Source organism: Python bivittatus, unplaced genomic scaffold (genome assembly GCF_059951505.1).
Source record: "Python bivittatus isolate LINGU-HERP-01145 unplaced genomic scaffold, Pbiv_v1 ctg000220_np1212, whole genome shotgun sequence".
NCBI lineage: Eukaryota > Metazoa > Chordata > Lepidosauria > Squamata > Pythonidae > Python > Python bivittatus.
Genome location: NW_028277048.1, coordinates 37,771,386 through 37,786,358, shown reverse-complemented (window position 1 = coordinate 37,786,358; position 14,973 = coordinate 37,771,386). Strand labels below are relative to the sequence as shown.

Genomic DNA, 14,973 nt, shown 5'->3' with positions numbered 1-14,973 from the left:
GATTAGTTTATATTTGTGAATAATATAGAATTGAGATATGGAATGTTTATTTGAATGGGATATGCTGTTTTTGGGTGGTTATCTCTGGAATGGTTGGCATTTAGAATGGGTTGTGTATTAGAGTTGATTTTTTTTTTTTTAAAGGAGCAATTGTCTCTTTTCGTTAGGTTAAACTTCAGGTTTGTTTTGTTTATACTAGGATACTGGAACCTTTTAATGACTTTTAAATGAGGTTTTGCTTACAGCTAAGAGTCGAGATGTGGAAAGTTGAGTTTTATATTTGTCAATTAATTTTAATATTTTACAGCTCTGTTTTGACTTTTTGCTGACAACTGGATAAGAAGAAAATCTTATTTGATTTGTTTATTACTAAGAGATGGGTTATGGGATGAAGAGTTTTATATTTGTTAATTAAGAGAGGTGAAGAAATTATGAATTTGTTTATACTTGTGATGAGTGTAGGAAGTCGCTTTCTTAAAAGGGGGGATTTTTCACTTTCTTTTCTTTTCTTTTCTTTTCTTTTCTTTTCTTTTCTTTTCTTTTTTCTTTTTCATTTACTTTGTATTATCTTTTAAAGTTCATTCCAAAATTCTTAATAAAATTGTTGAAAAAAAAAAAGAATGGAAGAGTAGACACATAGGTCATATATACAGGTGGTCCTTGGTTAACAACCATAACTGGGACTGGAATTTCCATCACTAACCGATGCAGTTGTAAAGTGCAACGTCCCATGACCACATTGCTTAGCAATGGCAATCCCAGCACTCCACATTACCATTGTTAAGCGAGGATTGTTAAGCAAACCCTGGGTGGCTCACAAGCAGGCCAGCAGGCAGGCAAGGCGTGGCATGTGACACGAGTGCAGCGGAGCTGGGGATAGCTGCTGCTGAGGGTGAGGGTGCACGAATGGCCCATGAGGTGCAGCATGAGTGCAGCAGAGCCAGCTTCTGCCGGGTAGGGGAAGATGTGTCAGGTTCAGCGCAAAGAACTCCACGAGACACTGCAATACAGTTCTGTTGCGTTTACTAGCTTCCACCTCAAGACAGAAATCTCTCCAGACTGAACCTAAGTTCCCAAGCCAGCAAGCCACAACACCGTGAATTCCTTAGGGTGGTGCCAGTCTCAATTTCTTAAACTTCCCACGCTCCTGCTAGGGGCTAAGGAAACGCTTATCTCCCCGAGCGTGACCTTCATCAAACCATTCCATCACAAGATGTGAGCAACTTACTGGAACGACTTGCAACCTTCCCTGCTGGCTTCCCCACTGACTTTGCTTGTGGGAATCTGGCAGGGAAGGTCACAAATGGTCATCGCTTGATTGCAGGACACTGCAACTGTTGAAAGTGCAAGCCGCTTGCCAAGTGCCCAGATCGTGATACCATGACAATGGGGTGCTGTGATGACTGGAACTTTGAGGACCAGTCATAAGTCTCCTTTTTCAGCGCCATTGTAACTTTGAACAGTCACTGAACAAATGGCTGGTAAGCGAGGACTACTTGTATATATAGTTTGTATGTGTTTGATATATTCATATTATAATTGGAAATGTAGACAAAGTTGAAGTTCATTTTGCATTATTTATTTATTGGTTGGGGCTTATATGCTCCAATCGAAAGGGACTCTCAGTGGCTTACATTCCTTTCTTTCAGTAAGAAGATTAAAATAAAACAGTATCACAAAAGACAGTTAACAATAGCCAATACCATTTCCAGGAAAGCTACAGCCATTAAGGAGTAATAAACACTGAGACAGAACCCAGAGTGGGGACTTGCAATGTATGCTGAATCCTATCCCAGGTCACTGTTAAAAACCCACATTTTTACAGCTTTCCTAACACTCAACATAGCAGGGCTAACCTGGTCTCAGACAAGAGATAAACTTTTCCAAAAAAGAGGGGTTGCAGCTAAGAAGGTTTAAATCCTTGGGCCCTGTAGATGATAGTCCCTAGGAACAGGGAGCTTACCCTACTCAGTCTTACAATGCTCACATCTCAGTTATAAAAAGCAAACAATAGAATAAACAGATTCTGCCCTTCATAGGGAACAAGGTAGACACACTGTCATTCTGGAGATTATCCCTTTGTAGGAAAAATGCTGCCTGTGGGCTATCAGGTGAACTGAAAGCTATGTTGCAGAGACCTTTGGGAACAACATGTCTCCCAAAGATTAATGCAGCCAGTAGCCCCCTCTCTGTACCCCAAGGGATAGGTAGATGTGTTGGGTGCTAGGCGCAGGAGGGCTTACTCCCTGTATTTCACACAACAACCCAATTCCCTGGGGATCCACATATTACATCTCATTAGTATGCAGCAGGGCATAATCAGACCTTGGCTCCTCTTTACCCTGCAAGAAATAGTAATCCGGAGTCAACAAAGCTAGATGTGTTAATAGTGAGCAAATATGCTGTTAATATCCTGATTTTAAGAAGTGAAGGCTGCCCCTGTAACTAGGATGATTACAATGCAGCTGAAATAGAACATTTGAGTGTGTTGATCGTTGCAGACCTAGAAACCCAGAGCATGTTTATTTACTGGTACCATCAAGGGCACCGGAATTGTTTACTGGATGGAGAGAAGCATAGATGGTTCATACTGTGGCAGAACAACCTCTTGACAACAATATTTGATCAGTCTAACGCAGGCACCCAATAAACCTTGTGGGACTGCAGTGGGAACTTGGGGTGTTCCTGAAGTTCTGGTGCATGGTTTGACCAAGGTCTTGGTTGCTGCTTGGAATGATGGCCTTGAACTGGATCACACCTATGTTGACTCTCTATTTGTGTAGATCCTGGAGGGCCTCCTGGTTTTCAGAGGAAGTGCAGGAAATGAAGCGATATAAGAGACCCCTACAGTGCTGCTGGAGGAGGATGAAGCGCAAGTCTGATGGAGCACAGGTAAGAGCCTGTACTACCTTGAGGTGATATAAGGGTGGCAAATTTACTTATTTCTCCACCCTTATTTTATTTGCAAATTACCACCTGGCAACCCTGTTTCAGGTGACTCAATCCCTCCTGGGTAAGGAGGGGTTAGGGTCCTTGAAGGACCGCTGTGAGGATTATGTTAAACATCTGTCAGATAAAACCACTCCCATTCCTTCCAAGTTTGCCTCTGGCTGTTCTGGTCCTGTGAAGATAACTGGGGCCCATCTTGCCTGGTTATCTGGACTGAGTTTGATCCAGTGACTCCTGAGGAAGTGGACAGAGTCTTTGGGAGTGCAAATTTTGCCACCTGTGTGTTTGATCCATGTCCTTCCTGGCTGGTCAAGGCCACCTAGATGGTGACATGTAGCAGTAGTGAATATCTCTTTATGGGAGAGGGCAGTTCCACCTGACTTAAAGGTGGTGGTGGTCTATCCCCTCCTCAAGAGGTCATCCCTGGACCCAGTAGTACTGGACAATTTCTGATCTTCCAAAGATAAGGAGCTGTTTCTAGACATTTAAAACTGACTAGAAAGACTAAAGGTGGGTAAAAGAGATGATGCTCTATTCACAGGAAGAGGGGAACATATTTACACATATGTCTAGTGGCAGTATTGAGCCTTTTGCAAAGTGCAAAGAGGGGACATTAGAAGTATAATGAGCTATTTCTATAGCCATGTTAAGGCCCCTTGGCAGAGTGATTAAGAGCTGGGGATAGGCTCCAATTATACAGGCAAGGCTGTAAATTGCCTTGGTGATTGGTTGTGAGGACATGACTCCATTTGATGGGCCAGGAGAAATCACCCTGCTGTGGATGTGGATTTTTGCCAGCAAAAGTCACAGTGAGGCCTCCTCTTCCTCTGTCTGAGCACTGACTCATTTTCATCTATCCCGGGGTCATGCTCCGGCAAACACAATGACTTTCATCTGTGATACATCCAATTTGGTCACAGCTGGGGAAATATTAGCTTGTTCTTATTTATTGAGTAGCTGTCTGGATTTATGCAGACATCTGGGTTGAATTAAGCAAGCAACTGAAGTGTAAACTCTTCCCTGCCCCCTCCAGTGCAAGCTTTTCAAGTCTGGCCTGACAGTTTGATTCCCATCTCCCTCTCCAGATTTGGGCCATCCTGCCATAGCCTTTCCCACTGACTCAGTCAAGCTATTTTCACAACCCAGGGCAAGCAGAATGCTTGACTGACGTGGAAAAGAGCAAAACACTTGAGTCTCACATTTACAAGACTCCCAGACATTCAGCTCTTTGACACTGTTAGGCTACTGAGACATTAGAAATTTCAGATACGGTGAACATGAAAAATTAATGATAAAACTCCAGTGAGTTTTGAACACTACAAGTAGAAACAGTGGACAGATTACTCAACGTATATAAGGGCTTCAACAAAACCTCCTAACATTATTTTTTATTTCCTCCCTCCAACTGTTTAAATTACCCAACTGCTATATAGTATGGCCATATTATGGTATCCTTTTAAGAACGTCTCTTCAGATAAAGCATAATTTATTTATTAAATAGCACTTTATCCAAAAATTGCATTGGAAGAAAAGCCATCTATAATATTTTACTATTAATTGAACATAGGCATATAGAATACATACTATAAAAATAAGGATGGATTTATGCAGTCATTTACTATGCAGATAAATTCCCTCTCTGAACAAAGCCCGAACAGTAATTCATATATATTTAAACATGAAATAAGAATACATGAAAAATTACAGGTAGAAAAACAGACGTGTGTGTGTGTGTGCATGCACATATACATATGCACTCATAATCACACACACAGTTTGTAGGACTTATACAGATGATGTCTTCTAAGTAAAAATATTATAACTGAAATAACTCTGATACAAAAGAGCTGAAATGGTGCAAGAAATTACATTTTTATACTACTTTTTCTTGAGGAGCTTAACATAGTCTATATGAGGGACTTTTCTTATATAGTCCTCATAACAACCATGGTATGTATGTATGTATTTAATAGATTTATATAGCCACTCAGCTTGCAAATTGCAACTCTGATTGGCTAACACAGGATTAAAACCAAAATTATAAAGCAACACGATAAAAACAACACAAGGAAAGCATAGCACAACTGAGGGCAACCCTCAACTGTTCAATTTCCTCCTGTTACAGACAGGCTTATCCAGCACCCCAGTCCAACACCTGGGGAAAAGGCTTGGTCTTCAAATCCTTATGGAAAACCAACAGAGCCAGGACCATCTGAATCTTGGGCCAGGGGCCGGGGTATGCAGTTCCAAAGGGCAGGTGCCGTGACAAAGAAGGCACAACTGCTGGGTCCCAACAGATGACTCTTTTATAGGAGCATATTCAATCTATTGGATCTTATGAGATGGGCAGAATCAGTAGGTGGTCCAGCAAGTAACCCAACCCTGTGCCATGAATATCTATCATCTATCATCTATCATCTATCATCTATCATCTATCATCTATCATCTATCTCTATCTCTAATCTATCTATCTATCATCTATCATCTATCTCTATCTCTAATCTATCTATCTATCTATCTATCTATCTATCTATCTATCATCATCATCATCATCATCATCATCATCATCATCTCTCTCTATACTGTACCTACCTAGATCTATTATCTCTCTCTCTCTCTCTCTCCCTCCCTCCCTCTCTCAGATGGTTTATAACTCAATGAACTCCTTGGTCAACGGGCAATTTGAATTTGGGTCCTTCTCTCCCTGTTCAATGCTATAAAAAATGTATCATGCTGGTGCAGTTCAGTTATTGCTGGTTCATATTGCTTTCACATAACTTTTCTGTGTGATCAGATATAGTCAGCTGGAACTTCCCCACACTGTTGATTTCTCACTAAATTGGGACCTCTGTTTTCTTGAGAAAAGGATAGTTGGAGAGTGAATAGTTAGGATGTTCCTCCTGAGAAAGGCTTAAGCATGATCCATGCATAGACGTGCCAACATTTATTCTTCTATCTCCACTTTTGTTCTAGCTCTGATAGATTCTGAACTGCCCAATAATGTGGGCAGATGAACCTGGTTCTAGGTTGCTAGCCAAGCATTCAATTAGTAGATTACAATACACTGAAGTCTACATTTACTACACAGACCAATAACCTCATGAATTTGAAATAGTGCAAGTCACTCCAAATCTCTCCTGGGGTGCCAAACTGCAACTTTTAGAGTACAAGCCAGATTTTTCTTGCTTGTTGCTAGTAAGCATATGTAATGCGGTCTGCTATCTTTTCCTCTGCTTGATACTGTGGAATCATATCACTATTTCGTCCATTAGTGTGTCAGATTTATCTAGAGTGCTGCTCCACGTCCCTTGGAAAACTAGGTGGCTCACTGATGGCCATGGTATGGTGACATACACCTCTTTCGGAACAGCAAATGTCAAAGAGCAGAATGTCCCACACTTGACCACACAGGAAATCTGAAGTTCTGCTGCCACCCTGCAGTCAGCTGATAACCTATCTGCCCCCCCCCAAAATATGCAAAGATCAAAGCTGGGGAAAGGATTTGTTCTTCTGTTACTCTAGTAGGAAACATCTTCAGTATTCTTTGACCATTGTGCAGAGAAAAAAGAAGTGTTCTAACTTTCAAAACTGAGATACTAGAAAAGCAAAAGCCTAACGATGGATCCCCTTTGTTCTACTGCTCAGCTTCCAGCATGCTGAGGAATCAAGGTAGTCTTACTCCCTCAGGGAGGCTCTGGCAACCGCCTGGGAGTCCCACAATGCCCCAAAGGCATCCATTCACAATCTTAACTGGTTTCCTTGGTAACAGCTGTTGCTAGTTTTCCACCAATCAATGGCAAGCGGGACCGGGAGAGTCAGTGTCCTACATAAAGAGTCAGACACATTAGCCTGCTCAGTCGAGGGCTTATTCCTTCTCTGGAACTTCTCCAGGAAAAAGCCATGGCTAAAGGTCTAGGGACTCAGCAGGCTGCACCCCGGCGATGGGCCTGCTCCTGGGCCGCCCTGTCACTGCTGTGCCTGGCTGTCCAAGCAGGTAAGAGGAAAGGCTGCTGGGAAGGGACACTCAAGGTGAACTTGCTGGGTTTGGGGTCGCATTGTGCACAGCGTGAGTGTGGAAACCCCCAAATGGCTAGAAGGTGAACTTTTGTGACAGAACATCTGAACCAGCAAAGGGTCTGTTAAGGGGTATCCTCCAGAAGTGTGTTAGCCATGTGCAATGCATCTATAATAGATTTTTTTAAAAATCAAGCCCCATAACCTTACTTTGGCGTGTGGCTTTAGCACAGGGAATGAGTGAGACTCTTCTGTTCCAAAGCAAAGGATTCCACACTGCTGACTCCAAGGTTAGAAAAGAGCCTGGCTCAAATTCATGAGCCCAGGAAGTCATGGGCTTGTTCCCCAGCTACTAATGCTCCTTGATAGAGCAACAGTCTCAAGTCAGGCTAATGTGTGTGGCTTGAGCAGACTGTCCCTGAGTGAGGATTATCACAACTTTGAAAGTCGGGCTCATTCAGGTTTCACCTAGCAACTCGCCTGGTCCTGAAACTTTGACTTACAGGACTGTGCTGGAAAGAGAATACATGCATTGGCATCCTATTTTTCTTCATGGGAGCCACTTGGATTATTGCTGAAACAGAAAAGGGGTTTTGAATAACAATAACAACAATAATAAACAACACAGATAACCTCCTGTACCTTTTCACTGCTGGATTTCATGTTGCATCTCCCATTCCAAATCTCCAATTCAACTTGAATGATCAGAGCTGTATTTGTTTCTAGAGGAAGCTAATCCTTTGGCCAAAATAAGGATTTTTAAAAATACAGTCTGGGCTAGATTTACTTGGCATTGATGGGTGCAAGAAAGTCAAAAGGAAAAGTGTGGGTTGTGTTAGATGCTCCTTCATAGCCCAGCTGGATAGGACTATGAATGGAATGACTGTACCTAACTCATCAGCATCCTGTGCTCCCAACTATCCCAAGGGAGCGGTGATATTGGGAATTAGATTGTATTATTGTGCTTTAACTCATTTTCTGACATTCTAAATGTTAGCACTTTATGACAAGCCAAAGGCATGAACTTTCTTGAGATTGTGAGCAAAGGGGTGGGGGTGGGGGTTGGAAGTCAATATTAAAATGAGAACATTCCCTCATTAATATGCTCTGCCTCACGGTGAACCAAGCATATCAATTTCTCACAGCTGAATGCAGGAAGCATCTCATACAAATATCAAACAAATCTGGAATATGGGTATATGGAGGCCACACAAAAAGACATACAGAGAGGTGGATAATATGAGGCTGAAAGAGGACATTGTGTGGTTGTTTCTCCTCTCCCTTCTGGAGCAAAGAGTCACCAGCACTTTTCCTTTTGAAGTGACTTCAACAAAAGTGATGTTTTCCTAGAAACAGCCACGTTGGGTGCGTTCCCCTTTAAGGAGCCTTTTCCCACTGCACTGTGGCTCTTTGTCCTTGAGAGAAAGGGGGGTTTGTTTACTTGCCTTTGAATGTTAACCTTTCATCCCTGCCCAAGTTGGACTGGGCACAAGAACCAAGCCAAGAGACAGAGAATGTGAACAGGCTCAGCTTTCTTTCCCCCAGGGTGGCCCTGAAGCACAACTTGGCTTAGCGCGAGCATTTAATTCATTGGACGGCAGTGATTTCATTGAGTTAATGATGGCTGGGGAGCTGGTGGCTCAGATCCAGCTCCCAAGTGTCATAAAGTGTATGCTCTGACACCCTCAAGGAATAGCAGGCGTAATTGCCGTCCTCTGTGGTGGAGGGCTGGAGACCATCTGGGGCTGCAAAATGTAATTATAAAAGGCCATCCCAAACGGCAAGAAGCTAGACATGGTGAGATACGCTAAAACCTTGAATGTGCTGTCTATGTTCTCTTACAGATCTAGAAATGATTACTACAACTTCTCAAAGGCCAAGAATTTAGGCTGCATAAATAAACATAAATAAGAACCTAATACCCCTTTTTTTTTTACTCAAAGAATTAAGCATGTGCATTAGTTGGAATGCATCCTTGAGCATTCTTAAACACAGTGTTGTTGGTGTGCACCAAATAAAGAGTGAGCCCCAGAGATTATTTCTACCCTATAACATAAATGGATAACATGCTGTGAGATAGCCTTGCAAGCCCAGATATTATTTACTGATTCACATCTCTCTCACTCCCTGCACCAATGATTATTTTTTCCACAAACACACATATGCACGCGTACACATTCACACATACACCTTACATCAAATCCAAGGATAGGGTGCTTTCTCCAAAGTCTAATGACAATTTCCTTAAAAATAACAACACAACTCTCAGGAGAAATGTGTAGATGCCAGATTATCTCCTTTTAATTAACTCCAATAAAAAGATGCTGACCAAACACTCTGGGCTCCTTGTGATTCAGAAATCATTATGTCAACATCCAAGACAACATCACTGCCTTCATATAAGCAAAGTGGTTATAAAAAGCTTTATGACAAGACATTGCTTTGACCCTCTTCATTATTCTGCAAAGGTATGTCTCATCTTACAGCTTTGAGCTAAGAGAGTCTGAGACTGTGACAGGCCTAAACAAGGAACAAAATCTATCCCTGATTCTTTGTACAGTGCAGAGTGGATTGTAGCTGCTTGTTTTTTTTTTTTTTTTTTGGTGCCTTTGAATCAGTGTTGATTCCTGGCAGCTGCCTGGACTAGTCCCTGCAGTTTTCTTGGCAAGGTTTTTCAGAAGGGGTTTGCCCTTGCCTGCTTCCTAGGGCTGAGAGAGAGAGCGACTGGCCCAAGGTCACCCAGCTGGCTTTTGAGCCCAAGGTGGAACTAGAACTTCCAGTTTCCCAGTTTCTACCCTGGCGCCTTAACCGCTACACCAAACTGGCTCCATAGCTGCTTGATAAATGACAATTATAAGGAACAGCATATCCTACAATGACACTACAGCCAGAATCCACCCTTGGAGCCCTATTATTCACTGACACCAACTCAAGTGGAGTCATCATTGTCTCCTCATCACCAGGAATCACTACCACAGAACTTCATGGAGTGAGGTTCATCCAGAAACAGAGAAATATATCTAAGTAGTAGAATCATTCTGAAGTTTAGGTAAGGAAGCCATTCCAATTGTGAGATTTTTTTTTTAATTTGTTTATGTGAGGAGTAGTATGTAAACTTAATTTGATGGGCAACATTGTGTTCTCTGGAAGTTATTAAAGCCAACTGAAGGCACACTCAGAAGAATAGAAGCTTGATTGTTCATAGAGCTAAATTCCGATTGAACACTGGAGTTATTCCTTGCTTTTTACTTCCCTGCTTTGTCCAAACACCGTGGTTAACATTCATAGTGATTTTAGGCAGGAGTAAGCAAATTGAGGTCCGAGATTCCCAGAGGGTCCTTTTCATGGCCAGCAGACTCCCTCCAGCCACAATTGCTAAAACTCAGCAGCAGGGCTACCCATTGGTTTGAGGCAGGCAACGTATGAACATTCTAGGGTAAGCTCTAAAATAGGCTCTAACAACAACAGCGAAGACCACTAATGCTGTCCAAGCCCTGCAGCAAAAATCCTGGCCCTGTTTACTCCACTCTGCCTCTTCTAATGTGAAAGGAAACAAATAAAATAGAAATCTAGGGAGCAATATTGTTTTTTCCCTAATCCAGGGATGGGTAAATGTTTGATGGCCAGGGACACAATTAATGCTCATCAGTGCTCCAGACAAAGTAAATAACCATGGTTAGCTGGAGAGGTAACTGAGAGTAATGTCCTTACTGTGAAAACCTTTCAGCCTCTACTGAATGCTTCGTTTTCTGCTTAGCTGCACGGAGAGGAAGTCTGGCTGGGTAGAATGCCGCAGAGGAAAAGATGTCACACTTTCTTTGTTTTCCCTCTTGCTTGCATAAAGTTTGGTGCAAACTGATTTGAATTTGCTAGGACAGTATTTAATAAAGTCTGGTTGCAAAGGTACTCTGTCACATACCCTCTTGGCAAACTCCTTCTGGTTTGTGCCAAACATTAATGTCAATACAACCATCCCAGTTGCCCTGAATTTTCTTCTGTCCTATCTTCCTGGACAATAATCTCACTGCCTGTTCATGTCATTCTGTCACATCCACTGCAGTCCAGAAGGCAGATACCAGTGGGGATCCCACAATGGTTACCATCAACCATTCACACTTGTTGCTGAAGCGGCTTCAAGAGCTTCTACTCAATGGGAACACCAGTGACACCACCCTGAGGGTCCACACGGCTGGCTCTGATGAAGTCAAAGTCTTTCACACCCACCAGCTGATGCTCAGCTTACAAAGTGAGATCTTTGAGACTCTGTTGCAGAACCAGACAGTGCTTAACCTGCATGAGCCACATGAGAATGTGGCCCTTTTTGAAAAGTTCATCAGGTAAATAGGCTGTTGCATGCTCTGCATGCAGACAGGGAGGGAAACATCATGGATTAGTCAGAGGGAGGCAGTGTGTGAACTGTTGACTCTGTACAAGTATGGGTGCTAGACTTCTGAAGGCAGAGTTTGTCTTTCAGCTTTCCCTCCCTTGTTCCTACTGACCTTGTTGAGATGATCTTGGATACAGCACTGTCAGCAATAAACAGGTTTGGGAACACTATTTACTGAGATATGGAGGACTTTTCTGCATGGCTCACTAACCATAGCATCATGCCATCCTGCGCTTTCTAGGGGTTATAAGCACAACGTTGCCTTCAACTCAACCTCCTGGCCCACTGTGAAGCAGCCTGTGCTCATCTTGGGTCTTCCAGTGTTTTCCACCTTCCACTGATGCAAATCTTGCTGTTCAGTCCCTTTGCAGGAAGTTGTATTGATGTAAGCCTGGGACACAGATCTGTCCTCCTCCTATTGACTACCCGAGGCTGCTGCAGGCGTGTTTCTCTTGCTGGTCATTTGCCACCATTTTCCAGTACTATTCTCCTTTTGGCAGCAGGAAAGTTGGGGCTCTTCTGCTGTACAGAAGGGCCATCTTTCCCACTTCTCTGACCAACTGTATCAGACCTGGCAGCACATCTCTAGGTTGTTCAGGCTTGGAGGAATAGAAAGAGAAGAGTTGGGGGGAGGGGAAGCAATTCTTTAACCACCAGCGTTCCTTGGGAGTGGAGATCTGTTGCAGGAAGGGAAGTGAGATGGAAGTGGCTCTTTAGCCATGATGGTCAAGCTGCCCCTCATTACCTCAGCATAGCAGTATCTAACCCATGATGATGAGTGGATGCATGTTAAAATAACGTCCACCACTGGACGTGTATCCAAATTTGATACTTGTAAAAAACATACTCTACTTGTAGATTGAGCTACAGTACTAGGGCACTGTGGGGGTGGCTAAAGAGATGCAACCAGCCACCTCTTTTGTCCCCATTGGAAGGGCAGTGGGGGAAAGCAGTTTTATTGTAAAGTGTCAGCATGATTATTTAATTTGGTATGAAAAAAATGAATTCTCATTGCCTTCTTTCTCTAGGTATCTATATTGTGGTGAGATCTCCATATTCCTCCATGAAGCCATCCCACTTCATCGTCTAGCCACTAAATATCGTGTGTCCAGTTTGCAGCGAGGGATAGTTGAGTATATGAGAGGCCACTTGGCTAGTGAGTCAAACCAAGGCCATGTGGTGGGATGGTACCACTATGCAGTGGGGATTGGTGATGAGACTCTGCAGGAGAGCTGCCTCCAGTTTCTGGCCTGGAACCTCTCTGCTGTAATGAGTAGTGCTGAGTGGGCCTCCGTAAGCCTAGATTTGCTGCTACTATTGCTTGAAAGATCTGACCTGGTCCTACAGAGTGAACTGGAGTTGTACACAGCTGTGGAGAAATGGATTGCCACATACCAGCCTGAGGAACCTGTAGTAGAGAAGATCCTGAGATCCCTGCGTTATCCTATGATCTCCCCTAGCCATCTTTTCCACCTGCAAAAACAGTCTCCAATGATGGTGAAACATTACAACACTGTGCAGGATTTGCTCTTCCAAGCCTTCCAGTTCCATTCAGCTTCCCCAATCCATTTTGCCAAATACTTTGATGTCAACTGCAGTATGTTCTTGCCCCGTAACTACCTCTCCATGTCTTGGGGGTCCCAATGGGTCATTAATAACCCTGCTAGAGATGACCGTAGTACCAGTTTCCAGACCCAGCTGGGACCCAGCAACCATGATTCTGCCAAGAGAGTTACATGGAATGTCCTCTTCTCTCCTCGCTGGCTCCCAGTGAGCCTGCGCCCTGTCTATTCTGACTCTCTCTCGGGGGCCATCCAGCCTATCAGAATTGAGGATGGACGCCCCCGTCTGGTTATCACTCCAGCCACAACCAGCTCAGATTTTGCAGGCGTCAGCTTCCAGAAGACAATTCTGGTGGGCGTCAGGCAGCAGGGCAAAGTCTTTGTCAAACACACCTACAACTTCCACCAAAGCACAGATGAAGTGGCTGATTTCCTGATATATGCTGACTTGCAGAAACGTACCTCTGAATACCTGATTGACAACTCTTTGCATCTGCATATCATTGTCAAGCCTGTCTACCACTCACTAATCAAGATCAAAAAGTAGAAGGGAGATGGGGGGAGGAGACAGCAGGACACATCACAGGGAGAGAACCACTGGTTTGTAATGAAGGATAGCAATGACTCTACTGTTCAGTATTTAAGTGTCTGATGCAGGCTCTGAATCTTTAATACATATTGGCCCTATTGGAGATGCTCTGAGAATTCATTGCATTAAAAAAACCTCCTTTGAATCTGGAGACTTTTCTAGAGGCAATTAATCAGGAAGTGGAGAATCCTCTCATCTGTCTTTCTACTGCTCAAGTTTTATCTCCCTTCAATTGTATATTAAGACACTCAGGTAGAACTGGAGAATCTCATGGTGCTTTGGAATAGGCAATTATCAAAGATGCCCCATAGCAAGACTTTGTCTTCCTCACCTAATTAGAAGCTGCCTTATGCTTTCCATGTTTTCCCCATGAGGTTTTGTTCCCTTCAGATAATTGCAAACTGATACCCTGAATGAAAAATCCCCTTGGAATAAGATTGAAATTTGTGTCTGGTTGTTCTTATGTCTACATCCAGATCTCCCTTGCTTCCTCTAGTACTTTAGATACCAACTGCAGGGAATTTCCAGGGGGATAATTTGTTATGTGTGAATTAGGATTTGGCTCTCTTAATCAGTTGAACATGGTTCTGCAATATGAGTTTCTGCTAGTTTTGTGTTGAAAGTGTTACTGTTTGTCCCCTTGGCCATGGAGATTCTGCAGATTTTTGAAACCCTATAAAGTTCTGCAAAATAAATAAATAAATAAATAAATAAATAAATAAATAAATATAAAATAAAATAAAATAAAATAAAAATAGTTTGTCCTATCTCTACTGTTACTGTCCATAGCTTTTAAAATAGAGCATACTGTCTGGGTTACTTTGAGATTGGAATAGTACTCCATGTGTGGAACAGGAATTGTAACTAAAATATAACAAACTGCTTGAAAACAGGCCATAAAACCATTAGTGTTTATACTATGTATGTGTGATCGTGTGTGTATGTGAACTAATGACCAGAGAAGTATCTTTTGAACCCTGTGTAAAACTGAAACACCTATCATGGCTGTGTAAATCTGAAATACCTATCATGGCATAAACAATTTCTAATGCAGATTAAGATTCCCACCTTCTATTACCACATATTTCAAGTAGTCATAAGCAACTATTGCAAAAATATGGGTGGGCACCAAGTTGCTTACTCCTGGTTTAAAAAGTACAGATGCCAACTCTTAAATCATCATTTAAAAATGTCAATATGTGGCAAGCTAGTCTTCTCACCATCTTTGTTCCTTGTCTATAATAGTATTTTCCTAATTAGAGTACAAGACAACATGGCTGGGTGATTCCTGTGGGGCCTTTTTAACATGGCAAATGAAGAACCAAATAAATGGGGACCACGAGCTCAGGGAAAAGATGCAGCGAACCCTTTCCCACTGCACTACAAATATCTGTTTGATATCCATGTTTTTGACTTGAAGGACAAACAGCAGCATCCAGGAATTATTTCAAATTGGAAAATTACATGGAAGG

At 42.6% G+C, this 14,973-nt stretch overlaps 1 protein-coding gene across 1 annotated transcript; it reads left to right on the top strand.

Annotated features, from left to right (window-relative positions):
- Positions 1-6,849: 6,849 nt before the first annotated feature.
- On the top strand, positions 6,850-13,459 carry BTBD17 (BTB domain containing 17). The gene is made up of 3 exons (XM_025164732.1): positions 6,850-6,943; positions 11,024-11,300; positions 12,379-13,459. Exons 1-3 carry the CDS (start codon positions 6,850-6,852, stop codon positions 13,457-13,459), a joined length of 1,452 nt encoding a protein of 483 aa, XP_025020500.1.
- The last annotated feature ends 1,514 nt before the right edge of the window (positions 13,460-14,973 follow it).